Source organism: Trachemys scripta, chromosome 18 (genome assembly GCF_013100865.1).
Source record: "Trachemys scripta elegans isolate TJP31775 chromosome 18, CAS_Tse_1.0, whole genome shotgun sequence".
Classification (NCBI taxonomy): domain Eukaryota; kingdom Metazoa; phylum Chordata; order Testudines; family Emydidae; genus Trachemys; species Trachemys scripta.
The window spans coordinates 6,223,217-6,243,996 of NC_048315.1; the positions used below are offsets into that span (position 1 = coordinate 6,223,217).

At 39.0% G+C, this 20,780-nt stretch overlaps 1 protein-coding gene across 8 annotated transcripts in view; it reads right to left on the reverse strand.

Annotated features, from left to right (window-relative positions):
• The window catches only part of BCAS3 (BCAS3 microtubule associated cell migration factor), a 488,663-nt gene that overhangs the window by 310,638 nt on the left and 157,245 nt on the right, over positions 1-20,780 (reverse strand). For all 8 annotated transcript variants that reach the window (XM_034752349.1, XM_034752354.1, XM_034752352.1 and 5 more), the window contains exon 15: positions 11,537-11,801. In XM_034752349.1, coding sequence (XP_034608240.1) covers positions 11,537-11,801 — 265 coding nt within the window. The remainder of the gene's footprint in view (positions 1-11,536; positions 11,802-20,780) is intronic.

The window sequence follows — 20,780 nt, forward strand, 5'->3', positions numbered from 1 at the left end:
GTTGTGAGACCTCCTGTCAGGGAAGTATCCATGATCTTAGCTAACTTCTTATAAAATATCTCATTGGAAACTTGAAACTAAGATCTGTTCCCGTGACAATTTCCCCGCTCTCTCCCTCGCACCCGGAACACAGGACAAAGTTGCTTGTAAAAGCTGCATGGATAAAAAAAAAAAAAAAAAAAAAAAAAGCACTGAAGCTTTTGGTTTGGGAAGAGGGGGATATGAATAAAAGCTTGCACTGGCTTTGTAAACAGATCTAAAAGTAGATCAAGAAACAGGACCAAAATCTTACTACATAATAATCTTTCAGGGTCCATTTAACTGAAAATATTGTTGGTCCAAACCTACAATCCTTAGGGCAAAACTTGCGCTGAAGTGAAAAAACAAAAACAAAAACCCCTCCCTCTGATAGCCAGCTGTGGACCTCATAGCTCCCTGCAGAGGTAGGAGCAGAATGTAACACTGACACTTCAGCTGGTTCACCCCAATTGGTGATTGCCAGGGAAATCAGCTAAAATGGCCTCCCATTGGCTGAATCATCTCCAGTAAAAGCCTACACCAGGGAGGGGATCCAGCCGCTTGCCATCCTGTCTATACCAGGATTCATACCTACAATTCTGCTCAGAGTCATGGATTCCAGGCTTGGTTATTCATAATCACCGAGTTTACTTGTCCATTTGTAGATGTTTTATAGCAGTGTATCCTGGATCGGTGGTGCAGGGCTTGGGGAGACAGGCATATGCTGTTGCTGCTTCTCTTCCATTTTTCCCTTCTGTGTGTAAATTTAAAGGCCTCTTTGTATCGGTGGATCCTTGCAAGAAGTTTGGATGACATAGGCAAAATTTAGACAATGAGGGCCCTTAGTCCTGGTGCCATTGGAAGGCAAAGGGCTTCCCTGACCAATGGAATAGAATAAACTGATCACTAGGAACTACTGGAGTTTTGGCTGTGGGAGAACAAAGTCCCTCAGCATGAGACATGGGACACTTTTGCATTAAAATGTGCAAATGATTGGCCTGGTAGCCTCTTGGATGACTTGTCTGTGTGCAGTAGAGAACAACCTTATTGGGTGGAGTACAGGGAGAAGAAATAAAAGCATGCCCACCCCAATTTTTAGCTTGCGGATACCTAATATTAAGTATTAGTTATATACAGGCATGGAAGGATTCGATTTTTACTGGTAAATATCGGTAACCGTCAATTTCACCATGCACCCACAAACTGACAAAAAATATCTCCATTAATAACAATCAAAATTTACAGGTAGGCAATGTAAGAAAAACGCTGCTTAGAGTTTGACTTCAGGATATTTACTTTGTATACTTTGACATCTGATTCTGACAATTTGTGTTTAATGGTTATAAAGATTTAGCGTTTTGAATCTCAAAGTCTACTGTCATTAAATAATGATTGTCTGACACTCTCCCCAAAATTTTCCTGCAAATGTGAAAATTGACATTTATAAAAATTAAAATATGTTTGATAATAAGCATTGATATTATGTCAAAATTATAAAAAAACATAAAATTCTGCCAAGCCAATTTATGTATGTTAATAAAGTTGTGGCTGCTTTTTTGTCACTTTTTCCTTGTACTAATGTCCATGTCCCTCCTCCTCCCCCCCCCCCGGCCCCTGCTATGTCTGCAGCAATTAGCACAAACATTATTATGTTTAGAGTAGTTCTAGGCAGATATCTGACCCAGGTTGCACACACTTTACTTCTTCTAAGTTATAAAACAATGTGCTCTGATAACCATTGCATATGAGAACCTGAGAATATCATCCATGGAAAATTATAACAAAAGTGACTTGTCTAAAACCCACAGAATATTAAAACTGGGGGGAAAAACATAGGAATCTCTCTCTCTCTCCTCCCCCTTCTCCCCCCCCCACCCCATCAGCTCTGCTTTTTTACCCATGACTGCTAAGGATGTTTTCTGGCTCTGTGACAGCATCATGACTCAGGTCATGAGAAGTGTCAAAGATGCATTTCCTTCAGATGGGAAAAAAGCAACTGATTTTAACAGCCCACAAAGACTAAGCAAATAGAATAAGCCAAATCAGCACATTTAAGAAGAGTGAAGATAAACCTTTTAAAAGACACAAGTATATTTTATTTCCAGTCTTAACACTTCAGTTCTTCCCTAAAATGTTTGCATTTTTAGGCTCCAAAAAAGGCATAGTTGATTTAAATACTTAAGAATAAAATATTCACGACAAGATCAGCACCCATTTACTGCATAATCAATCATTGATTATAAACAAACACACAGAGTTTGCTGCAACCCTGCAGGCTGAAGGGCTATATATTTCATGCCCCTGCAACAGTGGTAGGTGCTGTTTCCCTGAGGAATACACCACTGGGGAAAGCAGGAAGTGTTTGCACCAGTGCCCTCCTCTGGGTTCCAACAGAGAAGGGTATCTCCCAAACCTCATACCATCTATTCCCTTCTCACCACAACTCACCCACTCTAGCTGCCATCATCAACAAACAGCTATATAACAAGAATCTCTCATCCTACCTCATCAAAACTCAGCTATCAAAACACCACCTTCAACAACTGTACCTGTGCCGCATATCCTTTCACACCTGACTTACCCCATTCTCTACAAAATTATGGCAACAGCCTTCTCATCTCCTGGGCACCTGCTGCATCATTGCCTCATGCCAGCTTTTATATCTTTCTCAGCAATGAAAGCATCCTTCTGAAGGTGGTTAATGAACTCCTTAATTGTACTGATCACAGCTCTCTCAAACTACTCATTTTCCTCGACTTCCAAGCAATATTTGAGATTATCAGCCACATTATCCTTGAGAACATGCTGTCCTGCTCTTCTTCTCACCTGGTTTCACTCTTATCCCTGTTTCTTTACGTCTGGTGGTAAACTGTGCTTCTGACACTAACCTACTGTTCTATAAAGCCCCTTATGGCACCGTACTCTGCCCTTCACCCGCTACTTCTTTTCACCCAAGCACATTATTTCAAAGTTTAAACTTGGCGATTGCTTTTATTCTGATGACACACAACTCTCTCTTTTAAAATGCAGTTCCGCTCTGAAAAGCAGCTACACGAAAAAGTAATCAGTCATTATGCAACAGCTCTCTCCCTTTGTGTAGTCACCTCAAGTGTCCATAGTAACAACAACAGATTTTCACTACTTTTTACTCCTGCAGAGCCTATAAAGCTGTGGCTTCTATTACTTCTTGTACATCACAAATATAATAGTTCACCAACTTTCAATCCGTAAGAAATGTGCAACCCCATCAGAGACAATCAGATGATAATGGGTGTCGCTGAGGGCTTAATCAGCAGGATAAGCTTATTACTGGTGATGTACAAGAAGAAAACAATCAAACTTGACTTTCACAGCTCAGTTCATGGGAAAAACATCTTTTTATTTGTGAATTGTGCACATTTGATAGGAAATAATTGAGGGGGAAAACAGAAATAATAAACAAAGAACCTCACCGTGCCATTTTACTGGGTCACTTTTCAGAGCAGAACTCCATTTTACTCAACTCCCTCTTCGCCTGCCTCTGACAAATCAACACCTGACCGTATAGAAATGTTCTTTATTTTGATGTCACCAAGACCGAGACCATCCACCTTTGCAAGAAAATTTCCCTCATAACTGTAGTGCCATTCTCAACTCTAGCCTTTCTCCCACCTCTCAGTTCTGTCACTGACATCTCGCTCTGCTGTGCCATTACTCCTCTGCAAGTCCACCTATAAAAATGTCCAAAACATAGTTTGCATCACCCATTGCCTTGACCCTTCCGCTGCTAAATCGCTCAGTCATCCATTTGTCACTTCCTGCCTCAGTAACGACAATTCCCTCCTGAAACAGTTCTCATCCAAACTCCAGTCTGTTCAGAATGCTACCATGTGCGTTTTTCACATGTACATGTAAATGAGACGTTTGCCCGGTTTCTGAAACCTGCACTTGTTCCCCCATCCATGTCCATACCCACTACAAAAGCCCCCCTCTAAAACACCTCATGACCATGCCCCCCAATGATATAATTTTCTCAGCCTACATCCCTACCTGACCTTCTGCTGTGCTAAATTTTGGTCTCTTGTCAATCCTCCACTTCCTCTAGCTGATGTAATGGAGCTTTTGCGTCCATTGCAGCAACGACCCAGCAGATACTACCAACCTTATCCACTTCACTGATTCATTATCCGTTATTATAATACAGCATATTTACAACCAGTAAAGCAGCTGCCCAGTACCCAAATTTGTGCTTACAGTTAACAACCGTTCACGTATGTCCTAGTCTATTCTCTCATCTACTCTAAATTTGTAATCCACTGTCATACTGTAACTGATGGGTATTGTGTACTTTCTGTACAAAGTTCCTGGCCAAGAGATCCAGCGTAACACCTGGAGTTTTCCAGAACGTAGTGGCCTACACCAGCTGTCAGTGTGGTAATTACTACAAGGTGATCCAAGACTGCCAGAATATGGTGGGGGCGGAGTGGGGGGAGAGAAATCTTCCTACCTCTACAAACACACTCAGAACCGGAAGACTTGTAAAGAACCGAATCATGATACATTTTAAGTAGTCCATTCTCCAACTCGTACACAAAGGATTTACTTGGGTAACACTCATCAACTGCAACATAAATCCCCTTTGCATTAATAGGAAAAGAAAGAAGGCCCGCTTTTCTGACATTTGGCATGCATAGTACTAAAGATAGAAGATAACCAAAAGCATATTATTTTAAAAAGTAGTTCACCTGGAGTGTTTGCCAACATAAAACAATGAACTATAATCTGATGCCAATTCTTCCTAAGGCACATGTAAAATAATTTCTGTTAAAACTTTTCAGACATCAACAAATGGATGTAACTAAGTTTCCAACTCATAGACAGGCAAGGTAAACAGGATGATAAATCAGAATATTCCTATGGCATTCATACAACATCAACCTAAATCAACAGAATACACTGAGAAGCTGGATTCATTGCACTGATAAAGTTGAGAAAACATCGCCCTCTAGAGGGTGTCCAATTAACCATTTCAGTTCAAAGGAGAAGGCCTTTCTTTCTGCCACCCAATGTAAAGAATGGTTGTGTGAAGAAGAAACAAATTAGGATTCGTGGACAAATTTAGAAAATAAATTATCTGAAATCATATTTAAATAAATCATATTTTATTACAATACAGATCTAAAGTGACTTGTTTGCATTCATCAAATGAATAGGCATTTCAAATAGATAAAGAGTCAGGCCCACACTATGGCGTTCTTTAGTGTATCTGTGAATTTACAAAAACTATTTGTACCAGATAAAGGCTATAATTTACAAGAAGGCAAAATAAAAGCCTACAAGAGACATTTCAAATAGGCTGCTTTTGATTCATGTTTATAGTGCTGGCGATTAAGTTAAACTTCGAAGGGAATTGCCCTCCAGTGCTTTAAGTTATTCTACAGCTAATTTTCTTTCAAACTATTTTTGTCTGCCTCTCTCTAAATAGGTGGTTTCTCAAGTGAGTGTTACTTAAAGGAAACCAATCTGTTTTTCAGGAAGGCTTGATGATGTCACTCCTTTCAACTCTGCTTTCCCATAAGAATTCTTCTAATAAAAAGGAGTTTCACTCTGGGAAATAGTGAAAAGTGACATGGAAGTATTTAAAGCATCTGAGATGTGTATGTTTATCAGACTGTTGGATTTTGCCTTTAATGATAGAGCAACCACTACAAATGAAAGACGAGACAAGGATGTGTGAGAAGACCTACTGTCTTAAAAAATAAATAAAAAGAAAAAAGACTTTACAATGGAAAGTGGATTATTCTGTACAATGTAGAATGTTTCTAAACAGTCAAATCCATGTATGTATAAGACTTTGTTTTCCTCAGTTCTAAATTTATGTACTGTATTTCAGCTGAGGCGTAAAATTTAAAACAGAACCAATCTGTGTATGATTGATTTTTTTGGCAAAAACTACAAAATCCAAATGAAAAACTTCAATACACAATTAAATGATACAGAGAAAACAAGCTCAAGAATCATCACATTATTATTGATGTTTCTAAGTAGGTGGAACTGCACAGTATAAGGTTCAAATGTGTGGTTAGTTTAGGTTTACACTTGTGATGTGGTCTCACTCAGGAAAATCGCTGATCAACAAAAAGAAGCAGCCATGAGTAGGTTAAACAAGACCTTTAACTTAGTGTCAATGGGGTGAACAAAATAAAGTATATACTATATTGTAATTTTTACACTGGATGATAAAAACATTGAGCAGCTGCATAGGGCTTTCCATTTTCAAAGTGAAGCATTAACACTTTAGGGCTAAATGCTACCCTTGGGCATGTACACGCAGCTGCCACTGGAGCTAACAGGAGCTGCACATGTGTAATCAAGGGCAGAGTTTGCCCTTAACTATTTAACGAGGTAACCCACACAGTGTGCCTGTGAGACAGGTGAGTGTTACCATTCCCACGTCACACATGGGAAACAGCCATGCAAGACCCAATTCTGCTCTTTCAGTCCACTGATGTCACAATAGTCCTATAATAGTAAAAGCCCATAAAAGGACACTAACTTAACTCTGGTACCACTGACAACACTATCTGGCAACCCAACTGAATGACAAAAATACACCATGGGTGGATTAACAGATAAAATAACCTAAACAAAATCTGTGTTGGCTATAAAAGGTGCAAAGGAAATATCTCTTTATCAACTCTTAGTAAACAGTTTCCTTTACTTCATTCTGCTAAAAAGGAGCAGAGGCAAACAAGAGTAAAGCCAAAACATGATTCATTTAGAGATGAATCCCACCCTGATAAAGGTTTACATTGTGTGGGTAAACAATTTGTAAATCGTCCTGAATAAACCGTAAATAGATTGTTTCTCTACTATACATAACACAAGTTGGTTTTTTTTTTTTTTTTTTTTGTTTTGTTTTTTTGAGACACTAGTAGTAAAAAGCTAGCTGGAAAAAAATTACCAGGATTGTGCTCAGAAAATATTTATAGCCATAAAAAGCAAGCTCAAGTTAATGTGAATGGAATATAATTCTTTTGTTAGTCCAATCAAAAGGTAATATGCAGGCTTTTTGGTCACTAAAATCCATTCTTCCGGGGTAGGATTATATCAATACCATTTTAATATGAAAGAAGTATTAATAGAAGGATTAACAGCAATGGTCTACAAATGTACTGAAGTGCTATGCAAGTTTCTACATCTTAAAGCTTATTCAAATATTTCTAAATTGCATGTGATCCTTCATTAAAATCATGATGTCACGATTGCACAATCAAGAAAAGCCAACTGACAAGGATACTGTATTAAAATCTGTTTGTCCTTCTTTCATTTCATAAACAATAAGTAAAACAACACTTACTGTGACATCTGTACATAAGCAGCTATGCAAAATGCTCAACATATACAAGTTCTTCACCCAGTATATAACTAATATAAAAGAAGAAGAGAGTTCTAATTTATAATTTACTGTGGTTTTTAACTAACTCTGAATTGCATACTTACTTTCCATACTGCATCTTTTGCAGAAGCACAGAATTAAATTATATATGATATTTTGAACTTAAATAGCATCTTTCAGCAGAGGATCTCAAAGCAATTTACAAACATTAATTAAACCCTACACCCTTAAAACAGATTATTATTCTCATTTTACAGATGGGGGAAAATTTACATACAGCTAAGTAACTTCCTCAGGGTCACACAGCCAATTAGCGATAGAGCAAGGTATAGAACCCAAAGGCCACTCTTCTGCTCTAACCACTAGACCTCACACGCTCCACGAGACAACACTAACTCCTTCAAATGAAAACAGTGCATAATATCTGTCTATTTAACAGTATATTATACCAAGGAGCTGTTACGATCCTAAATCCTTCTTAGTTTGTGGATTAAAATAGTCATCACAGTTTTCTGTTAATCCAGCTTCTACACATGTGGACCAAATCCTTGCAATGAAAGTCCATTGTGAACTTCAGTTAATTATGTTTTTCAAGTATATGATAAAAGTCTTTAAAAGGCACATAATCCAGATCAACCATCTGTATCCTTTCAGTTCCACACCTAAGTACTTTTCAAACTGTAAATAGGCACAACAAAAACATCTAAAATAACACAATGGTTTCCCAATTCCTATAATTTAGAACTAGGGTGACCAGATAGCAAGTGTGAAAAATTGGGACAGGGGGTAGGAGGTAATAGGTGCCTATGTAAGAAAAAGCTCCAAAAATAGGGACTGTCCCTATAAAATTGGGACATCTGGTCACCCTATTTAGAACTAAACTGATTTTATCTTAATTTCTAGGACTTGATTTAAAAAAAAACGTATGTACATTTGTTTCTGCTCTGAAATGTTGTATCTAATTTTGATGCAGAACAAGGTAAGGCTCAGAAATTTAAGCAGTGGCCAAGCCATCTCACTTTTTAAAAAAAGAAAAACACCGCATCCTAACACTACACAGTTACTATATACTCCCATGCTAATTGCATTAGGTGAACATAAGCAGCTGGTGTCATGGAGGGTGGCAGGTGGAGAAGCAAGAGGGCATAAGAATTTTTAAAGGCTTTTGCTTTCTTGTAAAAGGCTGCAGTGTTCTTTCCACATGCCTACCCACATCTCGCCAGTGACACACACTATTCCAATTCAGTACAGCAAACCACCAACCTTTCAGCATTAAACAGTATCCCTGGTTCCTTCCTTAGACAGATCCCAAAATAAAGTACATACTTAGTCAAGAGAGTCTCTCTCCAGATTAACAACAAGGAGTCCGGTGGCACCTTAAAGACTAACAGATTTATTTGGGCATAAGCTTTCGTGGGTAAAAAACCCACTTCTTCAGATGCACGGAGTGAAAATTACAGATGCAGGCATTATTATACTGACACATGAAGGGAACGGAGTTACCTCACAAGTGGAGAACCAGTGTTCACAGGGCCAATTCTCTCCAGATTGTCATACCTCTTTCCTCAAACTACGAAAAGGGGCTAATGATATACTAGCCCCAATTCCTCATTCACCCTCCTTCTTTCAATCCCTGTCTCCCAACATTCCCCATCCCTACCTAAGCTTCAGGAATAAAAGGCTGCACTGGGACCTCCATGTGGCAATACAAGTTGCTAATCTTTTGCCAACTGACTCGCCTTGCCATAACTTTGACTGCAGTGACACCCAGACTGTTGTTACGAAAAAGGCTTCTCTTCCACTTTTCTGGAAAACATCTCACCAACTCAGCACTCATCTAAGTTAAGAGACTCCTTTTATTTTTTTAAAGTAATTATTCAATACAACTGTTTATAATTTTCACAGAACATTTTCAAATCAGGTATATGAGGGTTTGTGTATAATTTCAGTGAATCCATAATTTGAGGCTTCTAAGAACTGTTAAGAGACTGATGGATATATTTACTTAAACATCTTGGCCAAGATCTTCAGAAGCAAGTAGTGTTTTCTGAGTGCCTCAATTTTGAGTACCCAACTGAAGATGCCTGAAAAGGGCCTGATTTTCAAACACATAAACCCTGAAAATCAGGCCCTATTAAAGATGTCTCGAAACAAACACTCACAAATAGAAGCACCGAAACTCACAAGTCACTTTTGAAACACCTGGCCTCTGTTTCTTTGGAAATACCACCACGCTGTGGTGTGAATGTGTTAGCTTTTTCTCCAGTTCAGAAAATCTGCCCATTACAGAAGTCTCTGGGCATACTAATCAAAGCCAAATGAAACCTCTTAGTTTCTTTTTGAATATCAAATGCTAAATCTATTTAAAACTTCAAACCGGTAAAGACGCAACTTACTGTAATTTCTCTTGACAAAAAACAGACTCGGATGGATGAAAGGTACAGAAGTTGAGAGTTCCTTCCTGTTCTCTATACGATGTCAATTGTTAAAAATGACTGGATGTGTTACAATAATTATTTACAGCAATCTGGTGTCTGCTTCAAGCATGTCACACTGAACTGCTGTGTGGTAATGAGAGGAATAGGCTATAACTGTGAATGTATAAATATATCTAGGAGGAATAAGAAGGTACAGATATTTCTGGCCACCTCTTGACTATTCCAGGACGTCAGGATCATGATAGGTGATCCTGTAATAGCAATAAAGGAAATGCTATTCATAGAGGCAAGGTTTTTAATCCATAAATCCCGCCACATTGGAGAAGCCCCAAAAGGGAAAAAAACTCAACTTTTAGCCTGTGAAGGAGTGCTCATTCCCCTAAAAACAACAGGCACTGAAAAGGTCTGTGTGTGTCAAGAATCCCACAAAAACTATCCTGATGGCACAGAGGGCAACCATGAAGGCAGGAAGGGTGAGGATTTCACAAGTGCCTGTACTGTACCCTTCCACTAGTGTTTATGATCTGTCCGGCCCTTTGAACACCCTCAGACTGGCTGAAGGGATCCCCTAGCCTTTCTAACCTCTTGCTCTTGCTGACACCATAAGAGAGACCTAGGTTTCCTCTTACACATCAGCAGAGGGGACTTATTCCTATTAGGGGAGGGGAGCTACAGGAAGCCCCAAACAGGCCCTTGTTTTTAAAATTAGATTGATATTGGGCTGGTTAAATGAAAATTACCTGTGACCCTCACTATTTACAAGGGACCAGCAGGAATAAACAGCAATCATTCTAAATCCAAACAACAATCAGCACACCAACAAATTACACCATCAAAGAGAAGGGCAAAAATGAACAGATGGTTCCAAAATTCACAGCCTAGGGCAGAAAGGAAGAAACTGAGGGTAACTAGGACTGAGGATACTATTATAATTACACCCCAAAAGTTTTGATTTCCCTGGGGGTGGACTCTGCTTTCTATATGGTTTCTATATTGTTCATGGCCTCTAAGAGCAACACATCATCAGAGTGGCTGTGGAAAGGCAATTCTTGAAGGATTTTCTTTTTTGTAAATTTATCAACCACACTGTTAAAAGAAAAAAAAACTAAGGGGGGAAAAAAAAACACAACACTGTCCTGTCAAGTTCATTGCACCTGGCTTTCATGTTTTCCCCACAAACAATACATATTTATCTTCTGGATGTCCAGATGTGCTCCATGACCATCCAGGCTGATGAGCAATGAGATTTTTAGATAATCAGATTAGTTTGACTTTGTGATAGCTGTGAAACAAAATCTGAAACGTTAAAGCCCCTAAACCTTTTAATTTACAATGGAGACTATTAAAATGTGGATTTCCACATAGTTTATTTAAGTAGGTTCTAAGTAATAAACTCTGTCTTGAGTATTTATAGGGGACCTATCCCCTTAATATCTAGGTACCCTGTAAATTTATACTTTAATATAGATTTCAGGTACTGTATTTGCAGCAGTTTAATACAAGGCACAGTGGCATTTTTAATAGCATCATCTGTATTGGGAAATACAGATTATTTGAATCCAATGTTACTGGAATCCACAGTGAAATCAATATTTTCTTTTTTCAGATACTGCCAACTACTGAACATGGGATACTACAAAAGCAACGCAGTGACTTGACAGAATAGGTGTGCCAGACAACATAGAAGAAAAATGAGATTTACCATGAAGAGGTGAGCCAGATGGGCTGCTCGACAAGCCTGGGACAGGGCTACAGCGGCCTCCTTGTTTAGATGTCAGCTCCTGCTCAATCTCCTCCAACCCTGCACTCTTCTGGAAACGGCTCATGCGGTTTACCACCCGGGGCGACATGTGAGTGCGGACACAGGGCTGACCACCATAAGGATTGATGGGGAAGACGTGGGAAGTGCCACGAAGAGTGCTGACCACCACCCAACGACAGTCATGGCTGAAGGAGATATCTTGTACCTGGAAAAATGCAAAGTTACATAGATATGTAGGTGTCATTTCACAACCTTTCTGAAACAAGTTGGGTATCATGTTATAATTGAAGACACAAGTCTGAACAGAAAACATTTAACTTAAACTTTGGCTTTTTTAAGTCAATAGTTTGATTTTATATTTCTAGTGAACAGCAACCAACGATCTTTGCTTTAATACCGTTTAACACAATCCCACACCTTGAATCACCTTGAAGAAGATTAGGGTTGGAAGAGACCTCAGGAGTATTTTGAGTATTTCTCAAAAGTGTCCTGAAACATTTTTTCTAAGGGTACAACTCAACAAAACAAATTGCAGTGCAAAATCCCACCCAAAGCCACGGGAGCCTGATGTAATTTTTTAACTGAATTTGGTCCCCTAAAAGAAAACATTTAGGATGGCATTGCAACTGCATGTTTGACAGCAGGCAAGGCACCCATTATTTGCTTGCTCATTTTAATTCTCTGGAAACATGACAAATAAGAAGTAAATTATCATCAACAAAATTGAATATTCATGCCAAATAATTTGATGTGGTTTAGCGGTTCGAAGAAAAGTCTAGGAGTGTCAGGAGTTGACTTCTTGGCTTTGACTCTAAATGCATGAGCTTTGACTAGTCACCTAAACACTATGGTCAAAAATTTGAAAAGCTGTTACTAGATTTTTTATTTATTTTTGTAATGCTCAATTTGAGAAACACTGGGCCCGAGTTTCAGATGCACTAGCACCCACAACTTCAGTTGAAGTCAATGGAAGCAGCAGGTGCTAAGCACCTATGAAAATCAGGCTCCAGGTTTCACAACTGAGGCCCCCAAAAATCTGGGGCCATTTTTGACCTAGAACGCTACCTCCATTTGTAGGATCACTGAAAAATTATTTCAATTGTAGTTAGAATTGCTTCACTCTACCTGGGGAAAAGAGCTTTTATGAATCAGCTGTTAAAACCTATGACATTAACAAAAAAGGAAGACCCCCTGAACCAGATTAGCTCAAATATCTTTTATCCATAGGAGTACTCTCACAATGTGAACTATTTGAGAAGCATGGGTCTTTGTTTTAGCTTCTCCTTAACTATCATCTCTAGATCTGACACAAGAAAAACATATATTAGTTAAAAACACTCTCTGATGTAGTTACCTTTTATATAGATCTAAGATATAAAACTCAACAGAATTTAATTCTCTTCTAAGTAGGCTTTACATAACACCTTGATAGAAAGCATATTCTTGCTCCTTTATGGGAATGCTTCATAAAAGGGAACACACTTTGTGGTCCAACACCATATTGCCAGACAGCTCATGAAAACAAGAAATTTAGTTTAATTTACCACAGAAAAGTCCTAAAACAATTTTCGTAAAAATGTTTTAAAAAGTAAAAGCCAGATAAAAAGAAGTATGTACATGAATGGGATTTAACATGGCACACAAACATATAGGTGAAGGGTTAGTTTTCATTTTACTATTAAACAGCATAAGCTAAATAAAATTCTTCAAGCTTTCAGAGAAGCCAGTTTTACAATTCACTAGGTACTCAAATTGGAGTAAACACTGATAAAATCTTGACAAATATTCCAGAAATGCAATCCAAATATTCCAGACATAAGCAGCAAGTATTCAAAATGTAAGTTTGCAATTGAGCCCTGAAACCTTTGAGATAAAAAAGGGATTTAAGTATTGTGACGTGTGACAAGATATTTGGCCGACAGACTGTCACTATACAAAATGTTTCATCAACTTTACATAGATAAACCAAAAAATACCACTACACACCTGCTCTTTTCAATTATGGTGACATAGCCAAATGATCTGCTAATGATCTAGTTAAATAGGGTCCTAGAAATCTGACAGGTTTAGCACTTTCAGTGAATCTAGTATTACTGGTATATAGTCATTCCACGAGCACTTAAAGCTCCTAGTTTGTCTAAAAAGAGTTTCATCTTTACAGACTGCTCAAAACAGATTAGAGGCCCAATACAAAAGAACAAGAGCCAAAAGAAGAGAAACCCCATAATCACGGGATGAGAAAAGAAGGCAGCTTTCACATGTCAGAATCACACACAAGAACTGTATACAAAATAGCATTCTCAATTACAGAAGAAGGCTATATTTCAAATCACTCCTTCTATGGCCTCCCCAAACCTAATTTTCCTGTCTTCAATATGCACGATACCTGCCCTCTTATGCATGCCAGACATCTGAATAGATTGTCCCACCTTTAACACCTTCAATGCACTTGCCACTCCTTTTCAGATTCAGATCAAAACTCCCCTCATTGTTTTTAAAAGTCTCTTTTAACTTCCTCTCTACTCTCCTGTTCACTGCCTCCACACATCCAGCACCTGTCTCCCCTGCCTCGCTCTAGTCTCATGCTCTTGGTGGAAGAGAGTCTTCTCCTCTGCAGCTCCTGCCAACTAGAATAAACGGATACTGTTTTGAGTCTCACCTGAAAAACACACTTTTCCCCTTGCAAGTGTCTCTTCAGTCCCTCCCCCCGATGTCTATTTTAACTTATTTCACCATAATCTCTTTACATCACTATACTGAGCAAGAAAAAAAATGTACAATTTCATACTAAATTAGCTTTCCGCATGCATTCCTCATTTTATATTCTGGGGAAAAAACAATCCAAATAATGCCAAAATCCTAGCTCATGACATCATGCAGGAAACAAATTAGGAAGTAATTATAAAGTCTCATGTAAATGTGCCTGCTCTCGAGAAAAAGAGGTTGCAGTGGCACCAGGCTAAATGCTCCATTTAAAATAAAATGCAAATGACCTCTACCTTCCATCCCAAACAATGACACAGCGATGACCAGCTGGGATGAGTGATGGTGGAAAAGGATGGAAACTTAGAAACCAGGTAGCAAAGAGCTGCAGTTGCTTTACTATGAAGGAGACCCATAAACAAAGAAGTGCTACTCACAAATGAGATAGAAATTAATTATCAAAGAGTCAAAGAAAATGTATGCAGAGAGCCTACTCTCCAGGGACAAAAGCAAATATTTTGAATACCAGATTGGTGTTTTCTGCATATGACACATCTCCTACAACTTCAAGAGCTGCATTGTGTGTCTTTCCCTTATATAAGGCAAGCAGCAGCAGATTGGAAGAGTTTAAATCATGGTACGTTTGCAGTTTCATTTGTGGGCATTAATTAAATATCTTATTTTCATATAGCAAGATCACAAATCTTTGTGCGCAATTTAAATGAACCCTTAGCTTCTTTTCAATAAGCAATGAACGAAAGGAAAGGAGCAGGGTAACGTCAGGATGCTGTTAGGACCAAGTGTAATCCCATTCCCAATTGCTTCCAAAATCAGTTGTGTGTATCTGTGAAAGAAGTTTAAATTATCATGTCGAGCCTGCTGTTATCCACTGTACTGTTACTGTATATTACACAGAGTTCTTGACTGCTCATAGAATAAACAAACTGCACTGTGCCCCATTAGTGGTTTGGGAGTTTATGCTATGCGTTGCAATTTATTGCTGTTCTTTAGGTTAATGTACTATTATTCCATGTATTTATAATACATTTCTACATTTTCTGTTAATTATGATGTAATGTTTGGATACTGAAGATCAACCATTCTCTATAATGTTTACAGCTTTAGGTTAATAAAGTAAAAAGTACAGCAGACCTCTCACGGGGTTTACTCCGTAACTCAAGGGCAGCATCAGATTCAACATTCACACCTATATTTTTAAATTCTATGTATTTCTTTCACACACACACACACGCACGCACGCACACACACAAAATGTATATGCCTTGGTTTTGGGCTAGTTCAGGTAGCTTTAAAGCCAAGATTTTTTAAAAGCGTATAAGCTACAATATTAAATGCTCTTTGCGGGGATGCCAGGGCTTTCCTCTGGTTCTAATGCCATTTCTTCCCAGTCTAGTTGGCTTAGGTCTCTCAATCACTTTGGACTCAGTAGCATGCCTAACACATCCCCGACTTCCACAGAAATCACTGGATGTGGGTGGGGGGCACAAGACCCCTTCTCCCTGGTCAATAACATATAAGCCTATTATTTAAGGCAAAGGAATGTAGCCACTATGGGTGTAGTGAAGTGATCATCAAGGGGTTAAACAGGGTTTCTCAGATTATTATGGGTTGGCACCATGCTCCACCCCTCCCTTAGTACTTGTTTAGTTTGTGGGTGTTCCCCCACACTCTGTTATGTGTCTGAACAAAGCATGTTCCCTGCCTGCAGTACTGAGGAGTGAGTTTCTTGTGCACAGAGCAGTCCTTTTACAAAAATGGGCAAGTCATGGCTGAAAGGGTGACTGCATATATATAGCTAGATGGATAAATGCTCATTTGATCTCCTGTTTAAACACAGAATTAGCTGCAGAACACTTGATGAAATACGGGTATCCAGTTCTCCAGTCTCAATAAAGTACTCCCCTGTTCTCTTTGATTCTTGATGCAGGGCATGTTCCCTGGAACCCTTGCACTTGTTTTATGGAATATCTAGCTTGCACGCATCCTTTGGAACGCTGCTGATTCAAAAACAGAATTCCCTGGTCAGAATGTTTCAGTATTTCTCTTGGAATACTTATTTGAGGCCCAGCCACTGTCCCACATCTGGTAGCAGTTGAAGCATCAGAACATTCTCAGAGCCAAACCATTATTTTCTCAAACCAAAAGGTGCTGTAAAGTGTCATGCAGGTGCTACTGCCGGCTGTAACCTCTTGGAAGGATGACATTACTGTCTGGCTTACCTGCCATTGCCTCTTCTTACTAGTACAACAGAACTGATGTAATGATGAAGTACACTATCCAACTACTACTGCTCACACTCCTCGGTCTAAGTTTATGAAGAATACAGAATAGACTTTATGACCATGGAATCCTTCCCATTTCTTGGTCCAAGTAATTCTAAATCAAACCTTGAGGTTCTGAAGTTGGCTCTGACATAATTATTTCTGCTCTAGTTAAATATTTGTAGTAGCATCTATTCATTTAGCAATCAGTCATTTTATGGAACGGCTAGATCTCCTCTTGGTTTATACTCAAGTGTCTGCAGACTATTTTCCCAACTGAGTCAATTAAACAATGCTTTCAAATATGCTGGTAAATTGTAACAGCTCCTGGGAGGAAATAATCCAGTGTTTGCAAAGGAAAGGGCATACAACAGTCTGTGAAGTGGTTTCTAAACTGATACATAATGAAAGAAAGCTTTGAATGACCATGTATTACACAGTGAATCCTCTCCTTTCTAGCTTCACTCATCCTTTCTGGTTACACTATTTCCCCTGTCCTTGCGATTTCTTCTTCTTGTAACATTTTTCATCTTTCCAACTATTTTTGTCTCGCCTTCCTTCATTTCTCTCCATTCTTATTCCCTTCTCCTGTCTTTCTTCAATTCCCTCCCTTGTACACCACTTTTTTACTCCCTCCTCCCCCCCCCCCATCTATTTGTCTGTTTTGTGTACTGTGACTGCATAATCTCCTGAAATCTGAAGCAGAAACCTTGCTTTCGGGTTCAGAAACACTATGGGGCAGTATGAATATTGTAGTATCTGGAATTTGATCACATTATATGATTTGCCAGTGGCCCTATAGAGCTAATCCTCCAAGAATGCAGTGATCAGAGGGTAATGTTACATGAAAATCCAGAAAGAATTATTTGATTCTGGGGCATCATAACCGGCATACACAAACATAACGCTTGGTTTTCCTTTCTGTCCAGCAACGAGGAACTAGGGTAACTTTCTTGCCACCATTCCTGGTTTCCCCTTACCATTGTTCCTCTGAAATTTAAATCCAATCTTAATTAGACTAAATATATAAAATGTCACAAGCCTAACGTGAAACAAAACAAAAGGAAGTCTACTGAAGCACCTGGAAAACTGATTATTTTCAAAACAGTTGATAAAAAAAGGACAGTTAGGAGGTAAGGCTGATTACACAAATGATCACATGGGCAGATGCTGACCTTGTTTACCACTACTCTTGGAAATTACTGACAGCTCACATCCAGGCTAGATACTCCAGGGCTTTTAAAAGTTAATACTGTACTAACTGTGCGTACAGTACTTACAGCTATATTAAAATCAACTTTTGTATTTAAAAAATCAGTAGCACCTATATTCAGTGTAACACAACACTCAGTACACTAACCTTACAGTCCACAGTTTGATATTGTATTTTCAAAGGGGTGGACAAGGTGGGTGAGGTAGTATCTTTTATCCTGAAGAAGAGCTCTGTGTAAGCACGAACGCTTCTCTCTCTCACCAACAGAAGTTGGTCCAATAAAAGATATTATCTCACCCACCTTGTCTCTCTAACATCTGGGACCAACACAACTACAATAACACTGCATACATTATATTTTCATGCCAATTACAAGAAACAAGCTATCAGAACACCTTCGGATCTTTTTGGTGCTGTCTCGGGCCTTTTACTTGTACTAATGCTGGCAATGGTAAAAAAAGTTCTCCAAGCTTTATTGAATTGTCTCCAACCTGAATAGTGAAGTGAAACAACAGAAAAGCATGATCAGCACTATCTCATTAGGAATTTAACCTGTCATGTCTGCAACTCACTCCCTCAGCGACTGGCTTCCCCAGATGTTCTTAGTTTCAGAGACACTGGGGTAAATGCTATACGTAATGTCAGACAGTAATGTTCATCATTATTTGAATTACATGACCAAAGGGTTTTATTGTTTTATCCGGGAAAAAGGCATTGACACAGCAATGATGAAGTAAGGGCCAATATAAAATTAGCAAATGCTGGTCTGTATTTTTTCCCAGAAAGTTAAAGGAAGACTTTGTACAGTAACAGGTGAAGATGAAAGAAAAATAAAACCATAGACACCACAAAAATATTTTTATTAGATTCACAGGGCCCTGTTCTGCCACCCGCACCCTGAATGGTACCTTACTCTGCAAGGAATGCCATTGATTTCAACTCTGTGAGTTAAGATGGCAAATTCAAGCCCACGGCGAACTACCCGATATGTCTCTTCAGACTGAGTAGTTAGTGCAGTAATAACAAAATATAACTACATTCACAAAGGTCACTGTTTAGAGCTCTGTCTTCACAGTCTAGTTAAGAAGTGGAGCACAGATCCTTCCATTCAACTGGCAACATTTTTATCTACTGGCAAGTTTCATCAGTGAATGATTAACGACTTTAAATCATTTTTTACTATTTCAAGACTGTTCCCAGGCAAGATTATTTCCCAGAAATATTGTCTTCAACAGACTGATTCAATATTTGTGACTACACTACTGTAACTATATCAGAAAAAAAAAAGAGATTTATATTAAATGTGGGGTAGCTGCCTGTAAAATATTTAAATGATTGGCTGTCTGGATACACTGAGACTTAACCTTAAGCATACTTTCTGAAATCATGTTTGAAAGACATTTTTGCATTCTCTGTAAAAGGGCAAATATGTCTCTTGGCAGCACAAGGTGGTATATTTTTATCATTTTGTCTATTTACCTACACTGACTGAGGTCAGTTATAACAGCAGTTTGTGAGTCAGAACAAGCAAAAGTCCGCCAGCCTGAAAGATTACACAGGACCCTGGCCACCAGCCCACCAGTGCTATCACCACACTTATTTGTTCTAGGCTGAGATAACGCTGTTTTCAGGCTCTTTTTTCTGTTTACGCTTTAAGATCAAAGAGAAAGTGTAGACAACCTAACTTTCATCTGCAAGCAAATAAAACTGCTCATCTTAGAACATCCTGCATCTTGGTTTCCTACAATCCAAAATGCATGTGGGTAAAAAGTTCTATTGTATTATGTAAATACTGATTCATATTGGGTAAACGAGAACAGAGAACGAGGTATGACTAGAATTAGCATCTAAAAATTCACATCTTTAACCAAAATGTATCCAAGCTTCTTTGATCCAGAAATCAAATGGACTCCAGAGAGCACAGATTTCCTGAGACTTTCAATACTGACTATATCCTACAAGGGTATAAACAACAAGGGTTCACATTGAGAGGGTCTGCAGTGACACAGCATACAGGCACTCATTCCTGCTGCCTTCTTGTTTTCCAGAATCTAAGATTTAATTTTTTTTTTTTTAAGTAAGTCTCTAACTCTTACAGTTGTTGAGACAGCCTCAGACATTTCAGCTGAGGGTAACTGATGCAGTAACTTCTATCTGTGTTTGCAGAACCGGAAACAATAGTTCTGAATGGGGAGACCAAGCTATCTAGGTACATATATAGGCTGGATCACCACAGTATCTGATTTCAGTGTGGTAGCAGTGTTAGTCTGTATCAGCAAAAACAATGAGGAGTCCTTGTGGCACTTTAGAGACTAACAAATTTATTTGGGCATAAGCTTTCGTGGGCTGATGAAGTGGGTTCTAGCCCACAAAAGCTTATACCTAAATAAATTTGTTAGTCTCTAAGGTGACACAAGAACTCCTCGTTGTTTTCACAGTATCTGAGCACCACACAAATCTTAAATGGATTCTATCTTCACAACTCCCCAGGGATGTACAGAAGTATTGTACAGATGAGAATTTAAGGCACAGGAAGTAGTAACGGCATGTCTATATGATGGAGTTAGTGTACAGCAAGCTGGGGTGAAATTTACAGCACTACAGTGTGCTCAGAACAGCAGTAGATCAACACATACTCGGGGATGTTGAGCGCTCAGCAGCAGGGTCCACACAGACAGTTAGGGTACGTCTACACTACCCGCCAGATCGGCGGGTAGTGATCGATCTATCGGGGATCGATTTATCGCGTCTAGTGTAGACGCAATAAAATCGATCCCCGATCGCTCTGCCGTCAACACCAGAACTCCAACACGGCGAGAGGCGGAAGCGGAGTTGATGGGGGAGCGGTGGCCGTCGATCCCGCGCTGTGAGGACGCGAAGTAAGTGATTCTAAGTCAATCTAAGATATGTCGACTTCAACTATGCTATTCTTGTAGCTGAAGTTGCATATCTGAGATCAATTCCCCCCCTCAGTGTAGACCAGGCC